The sequence below is a fragment of the Delphinapterus leucas genome, chromosome 16 (genome assembly GCF_059928025.1).
Source record: "Delphinapterus leucas isolate spDelLeu-1000000601 "Yukka" chromosome 16, BTC_Dleu_Yukka2, whole genome shotgun sequence".
Classification (NCBI taxonomy): Eukaryota; Metazoa; Chordata; class Mammalia; order Artiodactyla; family Monodontidae; genus Delphinapterus; species Delphinapterus leucas.
This window is the reverse complement of record NC_143144.1, coordinates 71,328,644-71,348,620: the sequence shown is the minus strand read 5'-3', so window position 1 is coordinate 71,348,620 and position 19,977 is coordinate 71,328,644. Positions and strand designations below refer to the sequence as shown.

Sequence of the window (19,977 nt, the reverse complement as noted above, 5' to 3'; positions counted from 1 at the left end):
CACCATGTACCCAGCATGCTTCTAGGAATCAGGAGCTCAGCAGCACGCAGGATTCAGTGGGGTTCAGTGGTCACGGCACTTAGATTCTGAGAGGGAAGACAGACAGCAAATAAACATAGGATGTGTCAGGTCAGGATGGAAAGCTGCAGGGGCTGGGTTGGGGCAGGAGAAGGATTTTATTTTAGATTAGGGAGGGCCTCTCTGATAGCATGACCTTGAGCAGATTCCCAAATGAAGTGGGAACTGGGTGGGGCTGATAACTGCAGGAAGAACTTTCTAAACAGAGAGCACAGTACGTGCAAAGGCCCTGAGGCAGGAGAGCCCTTGGCATGTTTGGAGGCCATTGTGGCAGGAGCAGGTGGGGTTGGGGGAGAGAGATGGGAGATGGGGACACAGAAATCAGCTGTAGGCCTTGGTAACGACTTCGGCTTTTCTCTGAATAGACTTTTCTCCAGCCTTTGGAGGGGAGGGTTGTTTGTGGCTGACCTAACTTAGGTAGATGGCCTTTGCTATGGGGGCAGGGCTCACGCTGGAGCCATCTGTCCTCGGCCAGTGGTTCTCAGCCTGATGAGGTTGGATCAGAAATAGAAATGCTCCCGTTGTGGGGATTCTATAACACAGAAAGGCCTTGAAGGTTCTGGAAGAAAGAGATGGTTGTGACCCCATTCTCCCAGGTAGCTGGACTCTGGTCCCCTCACTCTCCCTTTCTTACCTCCTTCTCTTTCCTTCCTTTGTAAGTGAAAGGTCTTTGAAAGCATAAAGCAACTTGCAGATGTCAGTGGTAAGGATCCCTGGTGGTGGGAATGAACTTGGCCGAAGGGGGGGACCTTGTTGGTGTCACAAAGAACTGGCCCTGGGATGAGATGGGACCAGTCACTTGGAGCCACATGGGATTCTTGTCCTCTTTCTTCACACTTTACCTACTGTCTGTGGTCCCGGGAACTGTGTGGGAGGTGAGGGCTTCTTTGGCCCGAAGGAATTTTATTCTAAGAGGCTGGCTTTGTGGACAGACATCACTTAGCTTGTGAGGTGTTGCCAAGTCACCGGCTGGACTGTGATTTCAGACTGGAGCTGAGAGCGCGGTGGGGCTGTCTGGGTGCGTCTGGAAGGTGGGAGCAGTGACTCACCCCGGGGAGCACCTCCATGTGTCTGAAGCCCATCTCTCTCGGGTGTGGCCTGTGCCAGCCGGGGCCTGCCTCCCAGACGCTCCCGGGGGCCTGTTGGTGGGGCAGACACTTCATCTCGACACAAACAGGCAGTCAGAAGGATCCCGGTGTTTGTCTCTCGACTGGGAGTTCATATTGGTTTTATCCAGAACCAGGGGGTCATCACAAGGTCAGCAAGGAGGGTGGGGAGAAGCCCAGGTGCCTTTTGTCCCCTGCCGGCTCGAGGACGGAGGATGACTTGTGGGGAGCTGGTCATACTTACCACGAAGAGGGGGCCTCCCCTGCATCATAAGCTGGCCTGCCCCTGGTTCCTGCCTGCTGTCCCCCACACCTGTTTGACCAGTGGGATGCACAGGTCACAACAGCAGAAATGACCATCGGACTCCCGCCCCTTGCTCTACTTCTCTGGCCAACAGCGATTTTGCTGACTTCCTGAAAAAGACCAGTTGCTTGGCCTCTTGGCCTGCTTTATCAGCAGTCCGCTCACTGCTTCCCTGGGTCAGGTCCTCTCTCTGAACAAGTTTAGTAAGTGCCCTGCTGGCCTGTGCAGGAGCTATTAGGTAGAGCTCCTGCATTGCTGGTGTCTCCTGCTAGAGACAGTAGACATCAGTAACGGCAGCTGCTGTAACAAACAACCCCTCTTGCAGCTTAGAGTAACCCAGTGCAAATCTGATCCTCACTCACGGAGTAGTTCAGCTGGGCCTTACTGGTCAGCAGGCTCCGTCCAGCGTGGGCTCGGTCACCTTCTGAGGCCACAGAATCCACCACAAAGAAAGGGCGGAGAACCTCTATGTGCTCCTTAAAGGCACCAGGCAGAGTGACACCTAGTGCTTCTATCCACATTCCATTGGTGGCAGGAAGTCACATCTCTGGATGGGAAGGGGCTGGGAAATGACGTCCTTGGCCAGGCTGGGGTACACCTGACAAGCCCACATCTCCGATGGGAACGCACTAACTTCTGGTGGGAGGGCAGCCGCGTCGCCACATCTCTTTGTGTCTCTGCATCTGGGACTGCCGCTCTCTTCATCTTCTCTCTCTTCCTCTTGCCTTTGTCTGTTCTTCTGGATCCCACACAGATCATTCTGGCAAATTTCCCCCCAGTGGAGTCCCCAGATGGGCACAGGTGCCTGAAGGAGTCGTTTACGCCACGATCACCTTGGGTACTGCTTGTCCCAGAGCGGGAATGCCGGTGATCCCATCTGCTGCCTGGCCCTCTCTGAGGCGGGGTGCATGCCCCGAGGGTGGCTGCCGCCCTCTTCCCGTCCTCTTGCATGGGTTCTGCATGCGCACGCCATGTGCTGCCCCTCTGCAGACCCCTGCCTGTAGCATCTGAACAGACGGCTAGAGGACGCAGAGCGTGGCATGGCTGTCCTGCCCTGTGTTCCCGAGGACATGCCACAGGACACAGTGGGTGCAGTCTCCACCTGGGGACAGCAAACAGGGGTATGGAATTATCTTAGCATCCTGCCTTTCACTCCTGTTCATCCTGCAACCTCTAGAAGCCAAGTACCTGTTTAAGAATACCCTACATTTATGGTTGGGCCGTGATCACTCTTAGAGATAAATAAAATGGTCAATACATTTGCCCTAGATTTCCTCCAAGCTGTTCCAGGTAGCATCCCCATCGCCCTTGGAGGCAGAGGGGCAGATATTAGAATTCTCCATGGAACATGTGGGGCAACCCCAGAAGTACAAAACAGCCAGGGGCAGGGTGTGGGGGGAGTTCGGCCAGCTTCTTCACACTAAACTCTGTAGCCTCGCTTATTAATCTTTATCACTGAAAGAGCTATCCCAATGACTACATCATTCTTATTTCATTTATTATGCAGCTAATGCAGTGCTGACAAGGGGGACATTTTTTACGGAATCACCCTGATCCTACCACCAGATCAAACCAACTATTTTGAGTTCTCTCTGAGCCTTTCAGTACTGTTCTCTTTGTATAGATAATTCTAATTGTGCTTTCTCACTTACCATCTTATCTTGAGGAGATTCTCAAGTTGCAGACTGGTCTTCAGAGCTTTCACTGATTATGGCTGCATGGTGCGCGCTGGATGAAATCAGACTTTCCTGAGTCTCCTTCTGCTGACTCTTCAATAGCTCTTGAATAAATACCTTAATGCATGTAACCTTCCCCCCTTCCTTCCTTTTTTAAAAACTAGTTTCTTAGGATAAACTCCCAGGACTGGGATTATTGGGTCGAAGGGTATGAATGTTTTTATGGCGCTCGAAACAACAGGCTGACAGGTTGTTTCCTGAGAGGCTGGTGTTAATTTATATTGCCACCAGCCATACGAGAGAGTTCAGGGGGGTCCCCTACTGGGTAGCACCACTATTTTCAATCTTTGTTTATTTAATAGGTATAAAATTGTGAACTATGCAACTTTTTTATTAAGCCAGGAAGGGGAGTAGTATCACACTGCTTTTCAAGATGACTGATATTAAAATAGTCAAGGTATTATTTTTAAAACTATTAAAGCAAAATAAAACACATTTTCATTGGCATTGTAGCCAGAGTAACTGTGGCCGTGGCCTCATTCTAATTCAAATGCGGTTCTGTTTTCTTAGTATTGCAGGAACCTAGCTATGCAGGTAGTTTAAGAGGCTTCTGGAGAAGAGAAGATGGGGGACCCATGGGCTGTCTCTTTTCTGATGGATAATGTGCAGAAGAAAGGTTTCATTCACTGTGACTCAAGGGGACAGACGTGTCTGTAGAAGTCACAGGGAAGTAGGTGGGACTTTCTGTTAGAGCTGCCCAGTAATAGAAGGAATTGTCCAGCAGTTGGGCGGTATGAGCTCCCCGTCCACGGGGGGATTCAAGCAGAGGCTGGGGCAGGGTTATGACAGACAGGATTCCTGTGCTGAGCCAGGGGTTGGACCTGGATCCTGAGGTTCTCCTTTCTCCGTGTCCTGCATTTCGGGGTTTGATTGATTTTTTTCTGCACCTAGTTTTTGTTGGCCTTGAATAGGGCAGTGAGGCCAGGGGAACAGAGAAATTCTTGCAGGGTGGTGGAGGCAGAAACCGAGGCATGCAGAGCGGGCACAGGATCGGGTGCAATTTGGTGCGTTTTGGGATTCTTTTAAACAGAATAAAAACGTGAGGGTGGCTCATTGCTAGAAAGGAAGGGTAGCAGGTGGGGATGGGCAGAAGATGCTAAGCTCTTGACGGGAGGTGCTCTGTGGGGAGGGAAAGAGAACGGAGCCTGTGGAAGATGAGCCGATTTCCAGCAGGGCTGCGATTGTGAGGAGAGCCTTCAGGAGTGCGAGGGTGGCCGCCTTCCCCGGAGGGCCAGCTCCTGATGGGCTTTGTTTTCATCTTTTACTTCCGCGGAGCCACAGCTTCCTGCTGCTCCCAGGACAGAACCAGGGACAGGGCAGGCCCAGTGGGCCGCTGCTGGAGGCTCGCCCAGCTCTGGGCTCAGACGGCGACCCTCTCCTCCTGGGCCCTTAGAAGCGATCTCACCCCACTGCTTCATCCTTCAGCGGAAGAAATGGAGGCCCCCAGCAGGGGCGCTGGACCTCTCAAGAGCAGGCGTGTGAGGGCCGCGTCTGGTCAGAGGTTTCCACGGGGTCTGAGGCGACAGGATTTGAGGAGGAAGAGGGAGACTCCTGGTTTTACGTCACCTGCGTCTGCGGCCGGAGGCAGCATCCAAGGCGCTTTGCTCAGGGGTTTGGGGGCCGGAAAGTCCGCCTGGGTGTGTGGTTGGTGACTGTGGGCTGGTCCAAGGGCACGGAGGGGGCGGGGTAGCCTGGGGACCACTGGATGCCCCTGCCTGCTCCCCTCCCTCCCGAAGGAGCAAAGCCTGTTTCGGAACATCCCGTGCTCGCTGGAACTGTGACGGAGGGCTCTTCCTTGCAGAGGACGGAGAGGCCGTGAGCAGTTCCTACGAGTCCTACGACGAGGACGAAAGCAGCAAGGGCAAGTCGGCCCCCTACCAGTGGCCCTCGCCCGAGGCCAGCATCGAGCTGATGCGTGACGCCCGCATCTGTGCTTTCCTGTGGCGCAAGAAGTGGCTGGGCCAGTGGGCCAAGCAGCTCTGCGTGATCAAGGACACCAGGCTCCTGGTGAGTGTCCTCTCCCCGGAGTGGAGGTGCGGGTGGTCCCTGATGCCAGGTGCTTAGAGCCTGTCGCATCAGGGGGTTTCTGCTTCTCCCCAGCAGAGTTTCGTGTGCGAGGATGAACGTGCTTTCTCTTACGTAGGAAGGACTAGTACTTCCAGCAGGCTTTCAAAGGGGTCTGTGACGACTGCCCCCTCCCCTCCCCACCGATCCCATCGTACAGATATTTTTTCCGGGGATCTTTTTGTCCCCTGGTCTGTGGGCTCCTTCTTCTTTACAGTCCTTTTGGGGCGGAGCCTGCTGCCCAGGCAGGTGACTGATTATAAGATGAGACCCATAAGGGAATCAGAAGATAGTACTCTGACCACAGCCCCGTTTCTTGTTACTTTAAGTTTAAATTTGGTTTTATGTCCCAGTGTGAAGTTCCATGGAGTCATTATAAACACCCCTTCTTCACTGGTTACAACCCGCCCTGCTGCGTGCAGGTGTTTTTCAGGTAGTCCCGTTAAGCAGCCCTGTAAAGAACCTCCATTTTACAGTGAGAAACAGAGGGGTAACGCATTTTCTCTGGTAGGGAGGAGAGTCGCTTCCTTTCTCTGCTAACACATCGTCTCCTAACGAATCGGATGATAAACTTGGCCTTCATCCCCTTTGGGCCCCTTAGTGGGGAAGCCGAGCAAGGAACAGAAGCAGAGAGACAGAGAACTGGGAAAAGTGCCTTCCACCCTGGAGAGGTGGGAGTTGCCTGCAGAGGACACATTTTAGGAGCCGGTGTGGTCTGCAGTGGGATTAGAGCAGCTTGGATGAGCAGGGCTGGGGCCTCTCTGGCAAGCGGGAGGAAGAGGCTTGAGGGAGACAGAGACAGCTGCCTGGTCACTCTGACGCCGAGAACACGCGTTGCCAGTGTTGGAGGTGACAGCTCTGCACTTGCACAGGGGTGTCCAGCCTTTGGGTTTGTCGTGCAGAGCCCACCCCTCAGCGGGTCCTGCCCTGCCCAGCGGCCCTCTCCTCTGCAGAACCTGGCCAAGCAGCGTCTCGCCTCTCCCCTCTTCCAGTGTTACAAGTCCTCCAAGGACCACAGTCCTCAGCTGGACGTGAACTTGCTGGGCAGCAGTGTGGTGCACAAGGAGAAGCAAGTGCGGAAGAAGGAGCACAAGCTGAAGATCACACCCGTGAGCGCCGACGTGATCGTGCTGGGCCTGCAGAGCAAGGACCAAGCTGAGCAGTGGCTCAGGGTGAGGGAGGCGCCAGGCTGCAGGGGAGGTGGGCCTGCTCCGCTCTGGGGCTCCCCAGCCTTTTCAAAGGGATGGCTGTGGTTGGGGGTGAAGTGTCTATGATCCTTCAAGTTCGCAGGGCTTCCTGCGTCGTCGGTGGTAGCAATCCGCCTTAGGGAAATGGGTCGCAGGGCTATGTCTGCGATCTTCTCAGATACCTGGACTCGGGCTCTAGCTGAAATCCACTTGCCTTGTGGTCTCCAGTGAGGCATCGCCAGCCAGTTCAAAGGCTCCTTCCCGGGGAGCTGGGGTGGACTCTGACAGGCATGTCTGGGAGCCTGGCCTGGACCAAGGCAGCGTCCAGGCCTGAGTCCCAGGCAGCATGCAGACCCTCCACAGTGAGCCCCACAGCCCCCAGGAGCCAGAGAGCCATCTGGCAAATGTGGGTGTTTACGCCCGCAGTGAACAGCCACCCCTGCCCAGGATGGGGTGAGAGGAGCTGAGGGCTGGCTGCCCTCACCCTGTTTGGGCTTTGCTGCCAACCCTGCCCCCTGCCTCCCTGGCATGCCACCAAACACCTGGGGGCCTGCAGGAGACAGGCCTCGGGAACACGCCCCCTCCCCGGCTGGGTCCCAAGGCCACATGTGGCTAGGGGGGCTCCGGCTTTGGTCTGGCCGTGGCTGCAGGCCTGAAGGGTCTTCCTCTTCCTTCAGGTCATCCAGGAGGTGAGTGGCCTGCCTTCTGAAGGAGCTTGTGAGGGAAGCCAGTACACCCCAGATGCCCAGCGCCCGAGTTGTCCGAAAGTAAGCCTCTACCCTGCCTGAAAGAGAGTTCAATTCCATTTTTGTCTCTATAAAATTCAAGGTGTTAAGATAGGGAGCTTTGCTCTTGCGCGTCAGCCCAGTTGATAAACGTACAGTGCTTGGCTAAGGGCAGTAGCTTCAGCTTGGCAGGGAAACTGATGAGAATGACAGCCTACAATATTTTCTTGCTTGGGGGAAGGTTTATTGGGACAAAAGTCACTTTGCCTCCGTTCTTGGGCAGGGAGATTTTTCGAGGCTCTTCCTTCCCACTTAGGCAACTGTCTGGGTGTTGGACCCCAACCAAAGGGCCCTACTGCTGATTTGCATGGAGCTGTGGGAGCCCTGCTTTAGGGTCAAAGTTGAGAAAGTTGGGCTGGGTGCTGGCCGAGGGGAGGGCTGTCACTGCGGGGTCACATTCCATGTCCCCAGGTGGGTGCCCGGAACCCTGCTGTGCACAGAGGGTCCCTGTGGCTCATCTTGGGGTCCCCACCCCCAGCAGGGAGGAAGGCAGAGGGTGGGCAGAGGCCCTGAGCAGGGAGGAGGCTCTCGGCTCCTTTGGAAGGCACGGGCCACCCCCATGGAGGAAAACCCACAGCCTTCTAGGGTGACGGAAGAGGGGCTGATGTTTTCATTCTTATTCATTCCTTGGTCATTGACAAGAAAACCAAAGCCAGAGTAAACTTGGAGATTCCTTCACATTGGGGTGAGAAACAAGGCCTCTCCCTAAAGACCCAGCACACAAGATTCCCTGGCCAGGTACTGCCGTCCTTGGTCCTCAGCGAAGGCCTTGTTGGTTGGGAGTCGCTGGGCTTGTTTTCCAGGGGTTCTGGAGTCAGTGGTTCTAGAAGAAGCCTGATGGGAATCTTCTGAGTGTCTACTCTAGGGACTGTCTCTAGTCCCCCAACAGCCCTGAGAATGCAGACAGGGGTGTTATCCCTATTTTATACACATGCAGGTTGGGGCTCAGAGAGGCCCTGCTGCACTAGAGAATGCTCCAGGTGGGATTAGAATCGTGGTCTGACCCTGTGAGGACAAGCCAGCTCTTCTGCAAAGCCTGGCACGCTGGTAGTACAGTCAACTCTCAAAAGACGTCCTGGTATGGGTGGGTCGCAGCTTCAGTTGCGACGCTGACTCTCGTGCACCCTGGGGCTGGCTACCTGCCCTGCCCACTGGCTACGGAGCCGCTGTCACACCAAGTGGAGTAGTCATCTTGAGAACTTACTATCAAGGATATGCGGTGGCCTGAAGAAGGAAACAATGCTCTGGGATGGGGTGGGGAACCTCACAAGGGAAGGCAAAGGCAGGTCCTTTAGGGAGCCCCAGGGAAGCCTGGCCATGCCCCACCAGTGACTTGGACTCCAAGGTGACCCCTAGCCTACACCCAAGAGTCATCTATTATTTTCCCTTAAATTGTGGTCGCCCAGGTAACCATTCCCAGACAAGATCACCCACTTGTCTCTCTCTCTTCCACAGCCAGATGTAACTGAGAAGTACCTGTCAGCCTCGGAGTATGGAAGCTCCATAGATGGCCACCCTGAGGTCCCAGAGACCAAAGATGGTACAAACGCTCTGGCTCTCAGCCTAGGGTTGGGAGGGGTGGTATCCCGGGCTTTGAGGCTCGGCTGTCTGGCTCAACCCTACCGAGTTTTAACAGCTCATTCCAGCATGCCTCCAGTTTCTAAACTGCTCAGAAGTATATAGCTGATAGATCCCGGAAAAAAGGAGAGAGGACCAAACTGAAGTTACGTTTCATGAATTGCTGGGGGTAGAATATTCTTTCATCTCTTGTTTGCTAACCCTAGTTCAGATCTCTCTGAGCCAATTCAGTCTGTAAAGATTCTCCAGTGCTGACATGTTCTGTAAGAGAGGTTGGTGTGCCTCTAGAGACACCTGACTGGCCTGTGGATCCGAGTTTGGGGCACAGACCTGTGCGCGCACAGGGAGGGGCAGACGGGACAGGGACAGGTCTGCTAATTTTTCCGTCATCCATGAGGGCACAGCGGTAGCGCTGTGTGCAGGGCTGAAGGTTTTTCCTCTCATCTTGACAGTCAAGAAGAAATGTTCTGCTGGCCTCAAACTGAGCAACCTAATGAACCTGGGCAGGAAGAAATCTACCTCGCTGGAGCCTCCGGAAAGGTCCCTCGAGACATCCAGTAAGCTTCAATAGCCTCCTCCTGGGCCAGAGGGCGGGCCCCCCGCGGGGCCGCAGCCCGTCTCCGTCTCCGTCTCCGTCTCCGGGAAGGCGGCTCAGACGGCCAGGGCAGGGACTTGGGGTTTTGCTCTAGCAGCTCTTGAGCGGGTGAGCCCACAGTCCACGGTTTCTGCTGATCTTTGCTGCAGGCAGCCCTTTATAAAGCCTCACCAGACCCTCTTGCTGCAGTGTGCGGAAGTGAAGGGTAGTTGATGGCCGTCCTCCTAACAGTCTTTAAAGTTGTATGTTCATTCGATCAATGTGTATGGAGCACGGGAGGCACGGTGTTAGGGAAAGGGGCCCAAGCAGGCGGAGGACACGGTCCTGAGAGCTTACAGCTCAACAGAGATGATGGCCTTATACCCGTCACCACACACTGTGCCGTCTCAGTAGCTACAAGGACTCGGGGACAGAAAGAACTTTTCTTACTCTGTAGACAGAGATGGATGGCTTCCTGGACCTGAGCTGCCAAGGCCGGGCGGGAGCTAAACGGGCTGGGATGGCCCCCGCGGGCAGGAGCAAAGACTCTGAGGGGGTACTGGTAAGACCCGCTAAGGGGATGACAAAGCCCGTGTCGCTGGTACAGAGGGAATGTGTGGGTGCTGGGAGGCCCTCCAGGTCATCTCTGCTGCCCTTACTCGGCCTTGAGGAAACTGATGACAGGAAAGAGAGACAGAGAGAGAGACCTTTCCCAGAAAACATCCTGGCTTCCAACTCAAAGCTCATTGCTATACTTACGCCCCGGAGCCTGAAGGCCACTACTCTCCATCTTTGGGCCTTTTCCTCCTCCTCATGGAACCCGTGTACCAGCCCTGGGCTCTCTTCCTGAGTCCCAGTTCAGCTCTTGTGGGCTGGAGCGACAGGAAGGCAGCAGACAGGGCCCTGCCTTTGGAGTCTCCTGGTTCTGTGGCCAGGTTGCCGGGTGGCGGCCCAGCTCTGCCAGCCCCTGTGGCCTCAGAGGGCACGGTGTTGGGCCTGGGAGCCTGGTCCCAGTGAGTCGCTTTGCGCGATGTGGCTGGGTTCTTGCTGGCCGTTACTCAGCAGGGAAGCACGCTCCTGTCCCCTGTGGCTGGGGAAGGGCCAGAGAGAACATGGCTACTCTCCTTCCCAGGACTCGGTGCCTGAGCTCCCTGCCTCTCTTTGGTCCAGAGAATCGTGATGGGCGAGTGGGGCGCCTGCCTGAATGAGCCAGAGTTCCTAGGTCCTGGGCTCACATTCTTCTACTTTGCTACTCTGATGTGATGGTCTCGTGGCCCTGAGAAATTCACGATCCCCACTGACTGTCCAGCACTGGACTGGGTGCGAAGGTGGCCGTGTACTTTGACCCTGTTGCATGGGCCTAGTTCTTCCCGGCTAAGGTTCAGAGCAGCTGCCGGTCCCTTAGGATGGAGAAGGCATCCGCTTTGTAAGCCAGTGCCCGTGGGAAGGTGAGCAGCACAGAGAGATGTCGACCCACGGTGTGTGGGGCAGGCAGAGGGGCCTGAGACTGGATGTTTACTGATCTTTCCAGCCCCAGGGACAAGGCTGTGCTTGGCACACGGTGTCAGCTCCGTAAATATTCACCTAAGTTGGGAGGAAGCTGAACCCAACACATGCAACCATTTAAAAACAAGAAAGGCCTATGTGATGGATGCACCCCAGCACTGGCAGCCCCTGTGTGCCGGTGGAGAAAGAAGGGCTGCCTGGTGGAGAGGCCAAGGGGCACAGAACCAGGCGCTGGAGACGAACGTGGCAAGTTCCTGCCCTTGACAAGCTCTGTGTCCCGTTGGGAGGCTGACATGGAAGTGGAGAATGTCGCTGTTCCAGGACTCAAGTGTTCTGAAGGCCGACCGTGCAGGGAAGGCAGGACCCAGGAGGGCCAGCCACCTCTGGGAGGACGTGGAGGAGCTGGCCGAGGGGGGAGGGGCCTTTGCAGGCTGAGACCCAGCGACTGGGGACGGCAAGGTGTTAGGGGAGCTGAGGGAACTAAGGCTGTGGAGGTGAGGGGGTCGCATCTGCGGCCAGGACACCCAGGCTGGGGCGAGCTTCCTGCAGGTGGCCTGGGCTGGCAGGGGCGGGGGAAGGGAGACAAGGAGGCCGGGGTGGGGGTGCCTGCCTCGGTCCTGCACACACACACACAGACACACACGCACGCAGACACACATGCACACACACACGCGCACACACACACGCTCTCTGCCTGGTCCAGGCCAAGGCACGACTCACTTCCCTCCGGACAGGCCTTTCTCAAAACCCAGTAGCACGGTGCTGCCCACCTTCAAAGGATCTAGCAGCTAACACAAAGGAGAATTCACAGCCTCTACGAGGCAAGAAAGTCTCTGGGGCAAAGCATGGCAAGCCTTGGAGCTGAGATCTGGAGGAGCCTCTCCAGGGGTCCGGGGGCAAGGGCGGCCCTCAGCCACCCACCCGCCCTGAAGCCGCGTCCCACTCCGCAGGTTACCTGAACGTGCTGGTGAACAGCCAGTGGAAGTCGCGCTGGTGCTCCGTCAGGGACAGTCACCTGTACTTCTACCAGGACCGGAACCGCAGCAAGGCGGCCCAGCAGCCCCTCAGCCTGGTGGGCTGTGAGGTGGTGCCAGACCCGAGCCCCGACCACCTCTACTCCTTCCGCATCCTCCACGATGGCGAGGAGCTGGCCAAGCTCGAGGTACCGCTGGCCCTCTGGCTGGGTGGGAGTGGGGAGGCACGGCCAGGGCAGAGGTCGTGGTCACGGCTGTTTGCCGCAGGTCCTGAGGACCGCAGTCCTACAATGGGAGAGTCAACTTAGCCACCCTTTATTTTTACTTCCTTTGCCTGAGATTGTTTGCATTTTTAAAAAATTTCCATTCCCTTTCTGACCTCAGGGTGGTTGTGTTATAGGAACGGGACAATGAGCTATTTCCTGCACTTAGGGCAGGAGGAATATTTATAACTCCCTGAGCTACTGGAAAAACTTTCTGGGGACTCAAAGCGGGTTTGTGTATCACCAGATGGGGGCCAGTACATAAAAATGCTGACTGTTAGGGCTTATCTGGCGGGGGGTGGGGGGAATAATAAGGTTTGTGACACAATTACATTATTCCCACTCCCCGTCCTCTGTTCGATGTTACATTTACAAAAATAAGAGGTGACCTAATGCCTCGCAATGAGCCGGGCAGGCCTGAGCCAGAGGGCTTTACAGGCACTTAAGCACACACCCCAGTTCACCCCGGTTCATCTAGTCCTGTATCCAGGGGTCTTCATCCAGATTTTGCTCCAATACTGCCCTCTGGTGGCTAAAAGATCCACATCCCAACTGCTTCCCAGGGACAAGCTTGTATTCATTCCTGCATCCATCCATCCTGTTGACAGACACCTATTCAGCACAGTGATAGGGTGAACAAGACAGACTCCCTGCCGTGGAACTTACATGCTAGTACGAGAGTGAGATATTATTCAGTGGTTGTCCAACTGATTACTCAGTAATCACTCAGCAGTGGGGCAGGCGCTATGAATAGGTAGGAAAGTTTGCGTGCTGGGTGGATGGGGGCTGGTGTAGGGAAAGCCTGTGGGACAAGGTGGGGAGGGACGGGGGGGCTGATCCTCAGAGCAGTGGGAGACCCTAAAGGGTTTCAAGGGAGGGTGGCGTGTTCAGGTTTGGATTCCAAGATTCTTCCTTCAGCTGCTGGGTGGGGGACGGAGGAGAGGGGGACAGGAAGGGATAAAATGAGACCCTAGGAAGCTGTTACCATCGCCCAGCGCAGGGATGGTGGTAGCAGGAACTAGAAGCAGCCCGTGAAAAGCTGTATTGAGAAATCCACTTGAAAATGAGTGGGGAAAGGAAACCAGCTAAACGTCAAACTGCACTTTTAGCTGCCCCTCTGATCGCAAGAAAAGAGCAGTAAGGGGGCAGAGCGGTGCTGTGTAATGCCAGCATGGTGACTGTTCTTTCTCATGAAAGTAAACCTGTAGTATTTATAGAATTCCCAGTTCTTTCTCATTATAAAGCCCAGAAACCCTGTTGGCATTTTAATAGAAATACTCAGTGTAATACATATTTGATTAGAATGCATTGTCCCCTGGAGAAAATCAGGCACCAACTTCAATGGAATTTAGCTCACGATTTGTCAGAGTCAGCTGACCTGGTGTAACGTGTATAAGACATCCTGACTCTTGAAACCATAAACAAAAATAGATTTGAATTTTGTTATTTCTTAGGGATCCAGGTAGTCTTGTATAAATGGACTAGGGTTGTAAACTGAAATGTGATCATTCATAAAATAGAGGTGTCGACCTAAAATACATACATTTTAACAGTCCTCTCCCGGTCCATTAGCCTCCCAGAAATACATGTTTATAAACATCACGTGATACTTGGGACAAATGTCCACAGCATCACTGAGGTGGCACCAGGGTGTCAGTAGTAGCAGGAAATATCATTTGGGGGTCGCTGGGCGATGGGATATGCTAGTGAAAATGAAGAGCATGACCCCAGTGCTCCCAGAGGCCTTGCCCGGGGTGGGCATCAGGGCGGGGGTGGGGCACCAGGCAGCACACTCCAGCCCTGCTCATGTCCCTCTCGGCCTCCTCCCAGGCCAAGTCTTCCGAGGAAATGGGCCACTGGCTAGGCCTCCTGCTTTCTGAGTCGGGCTCCAAGACAGACCCAGAAGAATTCACTTACGACTACGTGGACGCCGACAGGGTTTCCTGTATCGTAAGCGCCGCCAAAACCTCTCTGCTGTGAGTATTAAGGGGCCTCCTGCTTTGCACCCTCCCACTCCCAGCTATGCTTCTGGACCGAGGCCCAGGCTGGCCTCTGGTGGTCAGTCGAGCAGGGTGGCAGCTGGGAACTCAGGGTGGGCCCTGTTTTACTCACCAGCAGGCAGGCCAGGGCCAGGGAGCAGCCCTGCAGGAGGCCCAGCAAAGAGCTGAGCCAGGCCTCTGGCCCGGAGGCAGCCACAGCATCCCTGGCTCTCATGAGACCCTGGCTCTCATGAGACGCTATCCAGCTCCTGAAGGCAGAGTTGGCGCCTTTCCTGGCCTTCTGCTTTCCTTTCTGTGGAGGTAACACTTTCCCATGGCTCCATCGCTGGGTCCCAGCACACCCTGGAATAAGCAGGGCAGGGGTAGTACTTCTGCTTCCTAGATGAGCAAACTGGGACTCGGGGAGAAGTGCTCCTGGGTTGGGGGGTAGAAGTAGCATGGGTAGAAGCCGGCTGAGCCAAAATGGGGAAGGCATCTGGCCTGTGCTGGCCAAGTGTATTGTGAAGATGAAGCGAGAAAGGGTTTTGCTGTTGTTGGAAGGAGATCCTGAAAAGGAGAAATCAGGGCGAGAAGATGGCAAAAGGATTCCAAGAGGAGGGGTATGGGGTGAGGGAAGTTCGTTTTTCGGGAAGAGAAATTTGGAACCAGGAGTTCTAGTAAGAAGGCCCTGGGGAGAGAGGGAGGGGGTACCCCTAAATAAATGAATTTGTTTTAAAATGAGGTCAGAGCTAGTCCCCAGGCCGCCTGCACTGCCCACAGATTTCTCTGCACCTCTCATTGTTATGACTCCTTGGAGACTGGTGGCTTTTAGCACCCTGTCCTGAATCCTCTTTTGCCGTGTCTTCCAGACTGATGCAGAGAAAGTTCTCAGAGCCGAACACTTACATTGACGGCCTGCCCAGCCAGCATCACCAGGAGCTGCTGTATGATGACGTGGAGGTGTCAGAGCTGATGGCTGTGGTAAGGGCGCCAGCTGGGCTGCAGCCTGGGGCTGCCCATCCTCTTCCTGCCAAGCCTCAACGCCAGAGATCGTTAGATGGTCCCTAAGAGGAATGGACTCCAGGTCACCCTCAGGGCCATCAGTGCAGAAACCGAGGCGCAACGAGGTCATATTTTGTATAGTGGGGCGGTGCCATCTGCCTGGCTTGGGGACTTGTCTAGATAAAACAGCTGGTTAACCACCCTGGTCAGTGCCAGGGGTGCAGGGTGTGGCAGTGGGAATGGGGAGCAGCAATACCATTAGCCTTTTTTAAAAACTGAAGTAGAGCTGATTTGCAATATTATATTAGTCTCAGGTTTACAGCACAGTGAGTCAGTATTTTTATAGATTATATGCCATTAAAAGTTATTACAGGGGCTTCCCTGGTGGCGCAGTGGTTGAGAGTCCGCCTGCCGATGCAGGGGACACAGGTTCGTGCCCCGGTCCGGTAAGATCCCACATGCCGCGGAGCGGCTAGGCCCCTGAGCCATGGCCGCTGAGCCTGCGCGTCCAGAGCCTGTGCTACGCAATGGGAGAGGCCAAAACAGTGAGAGGCCTGCGTACCGCAAAAAAAAAAAAAAAAAAAAACAAAAACCACAAAATAATGGCTGTAATTCCCTGTGCTGTACAATCTATCCTTGTTGCTTATCAACATAGCAGTTTGTATCTCTTTTATACATAGCAGTTTGTATCTCTTAATCCCATACCCGTATCTTGCCCTTCCCGCCTACCCTCTCCCCACTGGTAACCACTAGTTTGTTCTCCATATCTGTGAATCTGTTTGTTTTGCTATATTCATTTGTTTGTATTATTTTTTAGATTCCACATACAAGTGGTATCATACAGTATTTGTCTTTCTCTGTCTGACTTATTTCACTAAGCGTAATATTCTCTAGGTTCATCCATATTGCGGCAAACGGCAGAATTCCATCCTTTTTTATGGTTGAGTACTATTCCGTGTGTGTGTGTGTACAGACACACACATATATAATACACACACACATCTTCTTTATCCATTCATCTGTTGGACACTAGGGCTGCTTCCGTATCTTGGCCACTGTAAATAGTGCTGCTGTGACACGGGGGTGTGTCTAGCTTTCCAAATAAGTGCTTTTGCTGGATATATACCAAGGAGTGGAATTGCTGGATCAGATGGTAGTTCTATTTTACTGTTTTGAGGAACCTCTGTACTGTTTTCCACAGTGGCCGCACCAGTTTCCATTCCCACCAACAGTGCACAAGGCTTCCCTTTTCTCCACATCCTCGCCAACATGTTACTTATAGGCTTTTGAAGACAGCCATTCTGACAGGTGTGAGGTGGTAACCTGTGGTGGTTTTGATTCGCATTTCTCTAATAATTAGTGATACTGAGCATCTTTTCATGTGCCTGTGAGCCATCTGTATGTCTTCTTCGGAAAAATGTCTGTTCAGGACTTCTGCCCGTTTTTTTTGTTTTTTTTTTTATATTGAGTTGTATGAGCTATTTATATATTTTGTATATTAACCCCTTGTCGGTCATATCATATGCAAATATTTTCTCCCATTCCATAGGCTGTCTTTTCATTTCATCAGTGGTTTCCTTTGCTGTGCAAGAGCTTTTAAGTTTAATTAGATCTCATTTGTTTATTTTTCCTTTTATTTCTTTTGCCTTAGGAGACAGATCCAAAAAAATATTGCTATGCTTCATGTCAAAGAGTGTTCTGCCTATGTTCTCTTCTAGGAGTTTTATGGTTTCAGGTCTCACACTGAGGTCTTTAATCCATTTGGAGATTATTTTTGTATGTGGTATGAGGAAATGTTCTATCTCATTCTTTTACGTGTAGCTGTCCAGACACCATTAGCCTTTGAGGCTCACAGCTGAGGGGGAATAAGCCCCCTGACAGCAGGTTTGCTTCACTGGACATGGGCCTCTGTGCTAAGGGCTTCTGTGGGTTATCTCATTTAATCCCAGCCACCTGATAGGGAGGTACTACTAGTCTCTTCTCTCCAGATGAGGAAGTGAGGTCGGGAAGATGAAGTACTGTCTCCTGGGTCCCCCAGCTCTTGAATGGCAGACCCAGGCCTTCTAACTCCAGCTCAGCAGGAGGCTCCCTGGGAAGGAGGCCCTGCGAACTCCGGCACAAGGAAGGGGACAGGAGACCTGCGGCAGGGCCCCCTCCAGAGCCCAGGGAGCCGAGGCAGTGGAGAAAGCCCCCTGTCTCTTCCCTATGCAGGGGGAGGCCCCTGAGGAAGCTGTTCCTGCGACAGATGCTCCGAGGGAGCCTGACCCCGACCGCGTATACCTGGACCTCACGCCCGTCAAGTCCTTCCTGCACGGCACCGGCAGTGCACAGGCCCGGGCCCCCTCGCCCACGCTGCCCCAGCCGGACCCTCCGGCCGAGGCCCTCCCTGCAGACCTGAACCCCACCCCCGATGAGCCCCTCATGGTGTCTCCAGAGAACCCCGAGTTGCAGGTACAGGGGGTCCCCCAGCAGGTGAGCTGGCCTCACCTTCTGGGGTGTCTCGGCCAGCTGGGTCCTGTTTGCTTTCTCCCAAAGCAGATGCAGCAGGAGAGTCAGGAACCTGAGGAGCCTTCCCTGGGAATCACGGCAGTCAAAATCCAGACTGAACAGCAGAAGATCTCCTTCCCACCGAGCTGCCCTGACACTGTGCCCGTCGCCCCAGCCGGGGCCAGCCCACCTGTGAAAGACAGGTTGAAGGCAACCAATGCAGGTGCCTGTGCTAGATTAAGAGTTGAAGGTTTTGGAAAGGGCTTGGAGAAGTTAGCCCAATTCCCTCCCTTTCAGATGAGGAAACAGAGGCTCAGAGAGGTGAAGGACTTGCCCAACGTCACACAGCAAAGAAAGGGTGGGCCCCATTTCCTTTTCTGTCCGTGCTAGGCTGGCCTGGCATCCAGCTCTAATCTACTGCCAAAGCCCTGGGTTCCGTCTGAGCCTGTAGAGTGGGGTGGGACAGCCCTCAGGGGCCAGCCTGGCTGACCCAGGGGTTCCCCTCTCTGGGTCTGTAGAGATCAAACTTGGCAAGAACAGGACAGAAGCCGAGGTGAAGCGGTACACAGAGGAAAAGGAGAGGCTTGAGAAGAAGAAGGAAGAAATCCGGGGGCACCTGGCTCAGCTCCGGAGGGAGAAACGGGAGTTGAAGGAGACCCTGTTGAAGTGTACAGGTAAGGGCCCCCCCTCAGCAGAGAGGGCCCGTGGAGGGGCCTGGGCTTTCTGGGGGAAGAATCCGGATCTGCACCTGGGCTGCAGCCCCGTCAGCCTTTGGCACACAGGTGGATGCTCCCTGCAAAGTCCTCCCCCTCCAGCCTGTCTGAAGGGCCACTGTCCTGTACCAGGACGTAGCTGGAAAAGCTGGTTAAAGGAGGAAATTCTCTAAAAATTGTGTTTAGACCTGAAGTGTTTGATTCTCACTTCAAACAAATGAATATTTTTTGGCCCATCTTCTAAAGCAGTGCCAAGGTCTTTTCCTGCCATCTGGGCTGGCTGACGGGAGCCCCGGGTCATGGTTTCCACAGTAACCACATCTCTAATGCCTCATCTGGTCATTTCTTTACAAGCACCGTGAGTTTGTGTTCATTTTAAAGAAATCTGAATCCTTGTAGATTATTTTCCAAGTCATCTTCATATGATTCTTCAGCCGTTTCCTAGCACCTTGTCTCTCCCAAGACCTTTCAGCAGCATTTGACTTCGTTTTCAGAGTAGTAACTCTGGGCTCATTTAATATTTAAACTGCAGACTCACACTAACAGGTTTGGGCTCTCTGGGAAGCTTATAACATGACTGGTGGTGGAAGGTCATGGGGGCACAAAGTGACCCACTGTTTTTTTTGTTTTTGTTTTTTTAATATTACATCTTTAGCGAGAGAGAATTCACAGACCATACGATAACCCATTTACAGGTGGTTTTCAGTATATCCACAGAGCTGTGCAGCCGTCACCACAGTCAATTTCAGAACACTTTCATCACTCCTCCTCATTAGCAGGCGCCCTTGCTTAGGATTCTATATTGAACACGTCCATCCTTTCCTCTAGCACAGCGAGCTCCTAGGGTTGACTCTTCGTAAGTCGTCATTTCTTGGTGCTGTAGGACCAACCTGAGAACTCCAGGGTGAAGAGGGAAGCATAAAACAGGGCTGAGAAGGTGCCAGGGCTGAGGACCACTGCTCCACTAGGCCCAGGGAAGCAGCACACGTGCCAGAAGGATGGAGGGAACCATGTGGGGCAGGCTGCAATGGCCCAGCCATCCTCCAAGGGTCATTAATAAAGCTCCTCTGTCCCTTTGGGGTCGCTGTCACAATAGCAGGTATCGAAACAACTGAGAGTCTCTCTACCAGAAGGGACTTAGGTTCAGGCCCTCTTGTGAAGGCAGAGCTCTTCTTCTGGGGCCTCCCCAGCCTTTGTGGAGTGCGGACACAGGACCTGGGCTGGGAGGCCGCCCATCACCCAGAGGCCCATCCCAGCCCTGAGTGTTGGAGCCAGACCTGTGGTCCGGGGCCACTTGGGGTCCTGTTCCAGCAGAGCGTGTGCAAATCCTGCCTTCCCCCTGGTGGGGCTTCTGGCTGAAGGGCTGTTTGTTCCCTGCAGCCGACTGGCTTCTCTCTGCAGACAAGGGGGCGGCGGCCAGCCTGGAGGAGAAGCTGAAGGAGATCGACGAGGAGTGCAGGGTGGAGGAGCGCAGGCGCGTGGACCTGGAGCTCAGCATTGTGGAGGTGAAGGACAGCCTGAAGAAGGCCGAGGCCGGGCCCGTGACGCTGGGCACGACTGTAGACACCACCCACCTGGAGAACGTGAGCCCCCGGGTGAGTTCGGGAGCCGCGTTCCTCTGAGCTGCTTGCAGGGCCTCCT

The 19,977-nt window shown here is 54.1% G+C and overlaps 1 protein-coding gene across 5 annotated transcripts in view; it reads left to right on the top strand.

The window, feature by feature from the left end:
- AFAP1L2 (actin filament associated protein 1 like 2) overlaps positions 1-19,977 on the top strand; it is a 99,187-nt gene that overhangs the window by 75,871 nt on the left and 3,339 nt on the right. For 2 of the 5 annotated variants that reach the window (XM_089898205.1, XM_022568698.3), the window contains exons 5-16: positions 5,026-5,231; positions 6,281-6,460; positions 7,153-7,242; positions 8,716-8,800; positions 9,291-9,395; positions 11,869-12,080; positions 13,986-14,131; positions 15,004-15,115; positions 17,348-17,587; positions 17,672-17,846; positions 18,142-18,297; positions 19,738-19,931. In XM_089898205.1, the coding sequence (XP_089754331.1) occupies positions 5,026-5,231; positions 6,281-6,460; positions 7,153-7,242; positions 8,716-8,800; positions 9,291-9,395; positions 11,869-12,080; positions 13,986-14,131; positions 15,004-15,115; positions 17,348-17,587; positions 17,672-17,846; positions 18,142-18,297; positions 19,738-19,931 (1,901 nt within the window). Of the gene's footprint in view, positions 1-2,242; positions 2,327-5,025; positions 5,232-6,280; positions 6,461-7,152; positions 7,243-7,902; positions 7,999-8,715; positions 8,801-9,290; positions 9,396-11,868; positions 12,081-13,985; positions 14,132-15,003; positions 15,116-17,347; positions 17,588-17,671; positions 17,847-18,141; positions 18,298-19,716; positions 19,932-19,977 lie in introns of all 5 variants that reach the window. The other 3 variants (XM_089898204.1, XM_022568702.3, XM_022568699.3) reach the window with 3 other exon arrangements.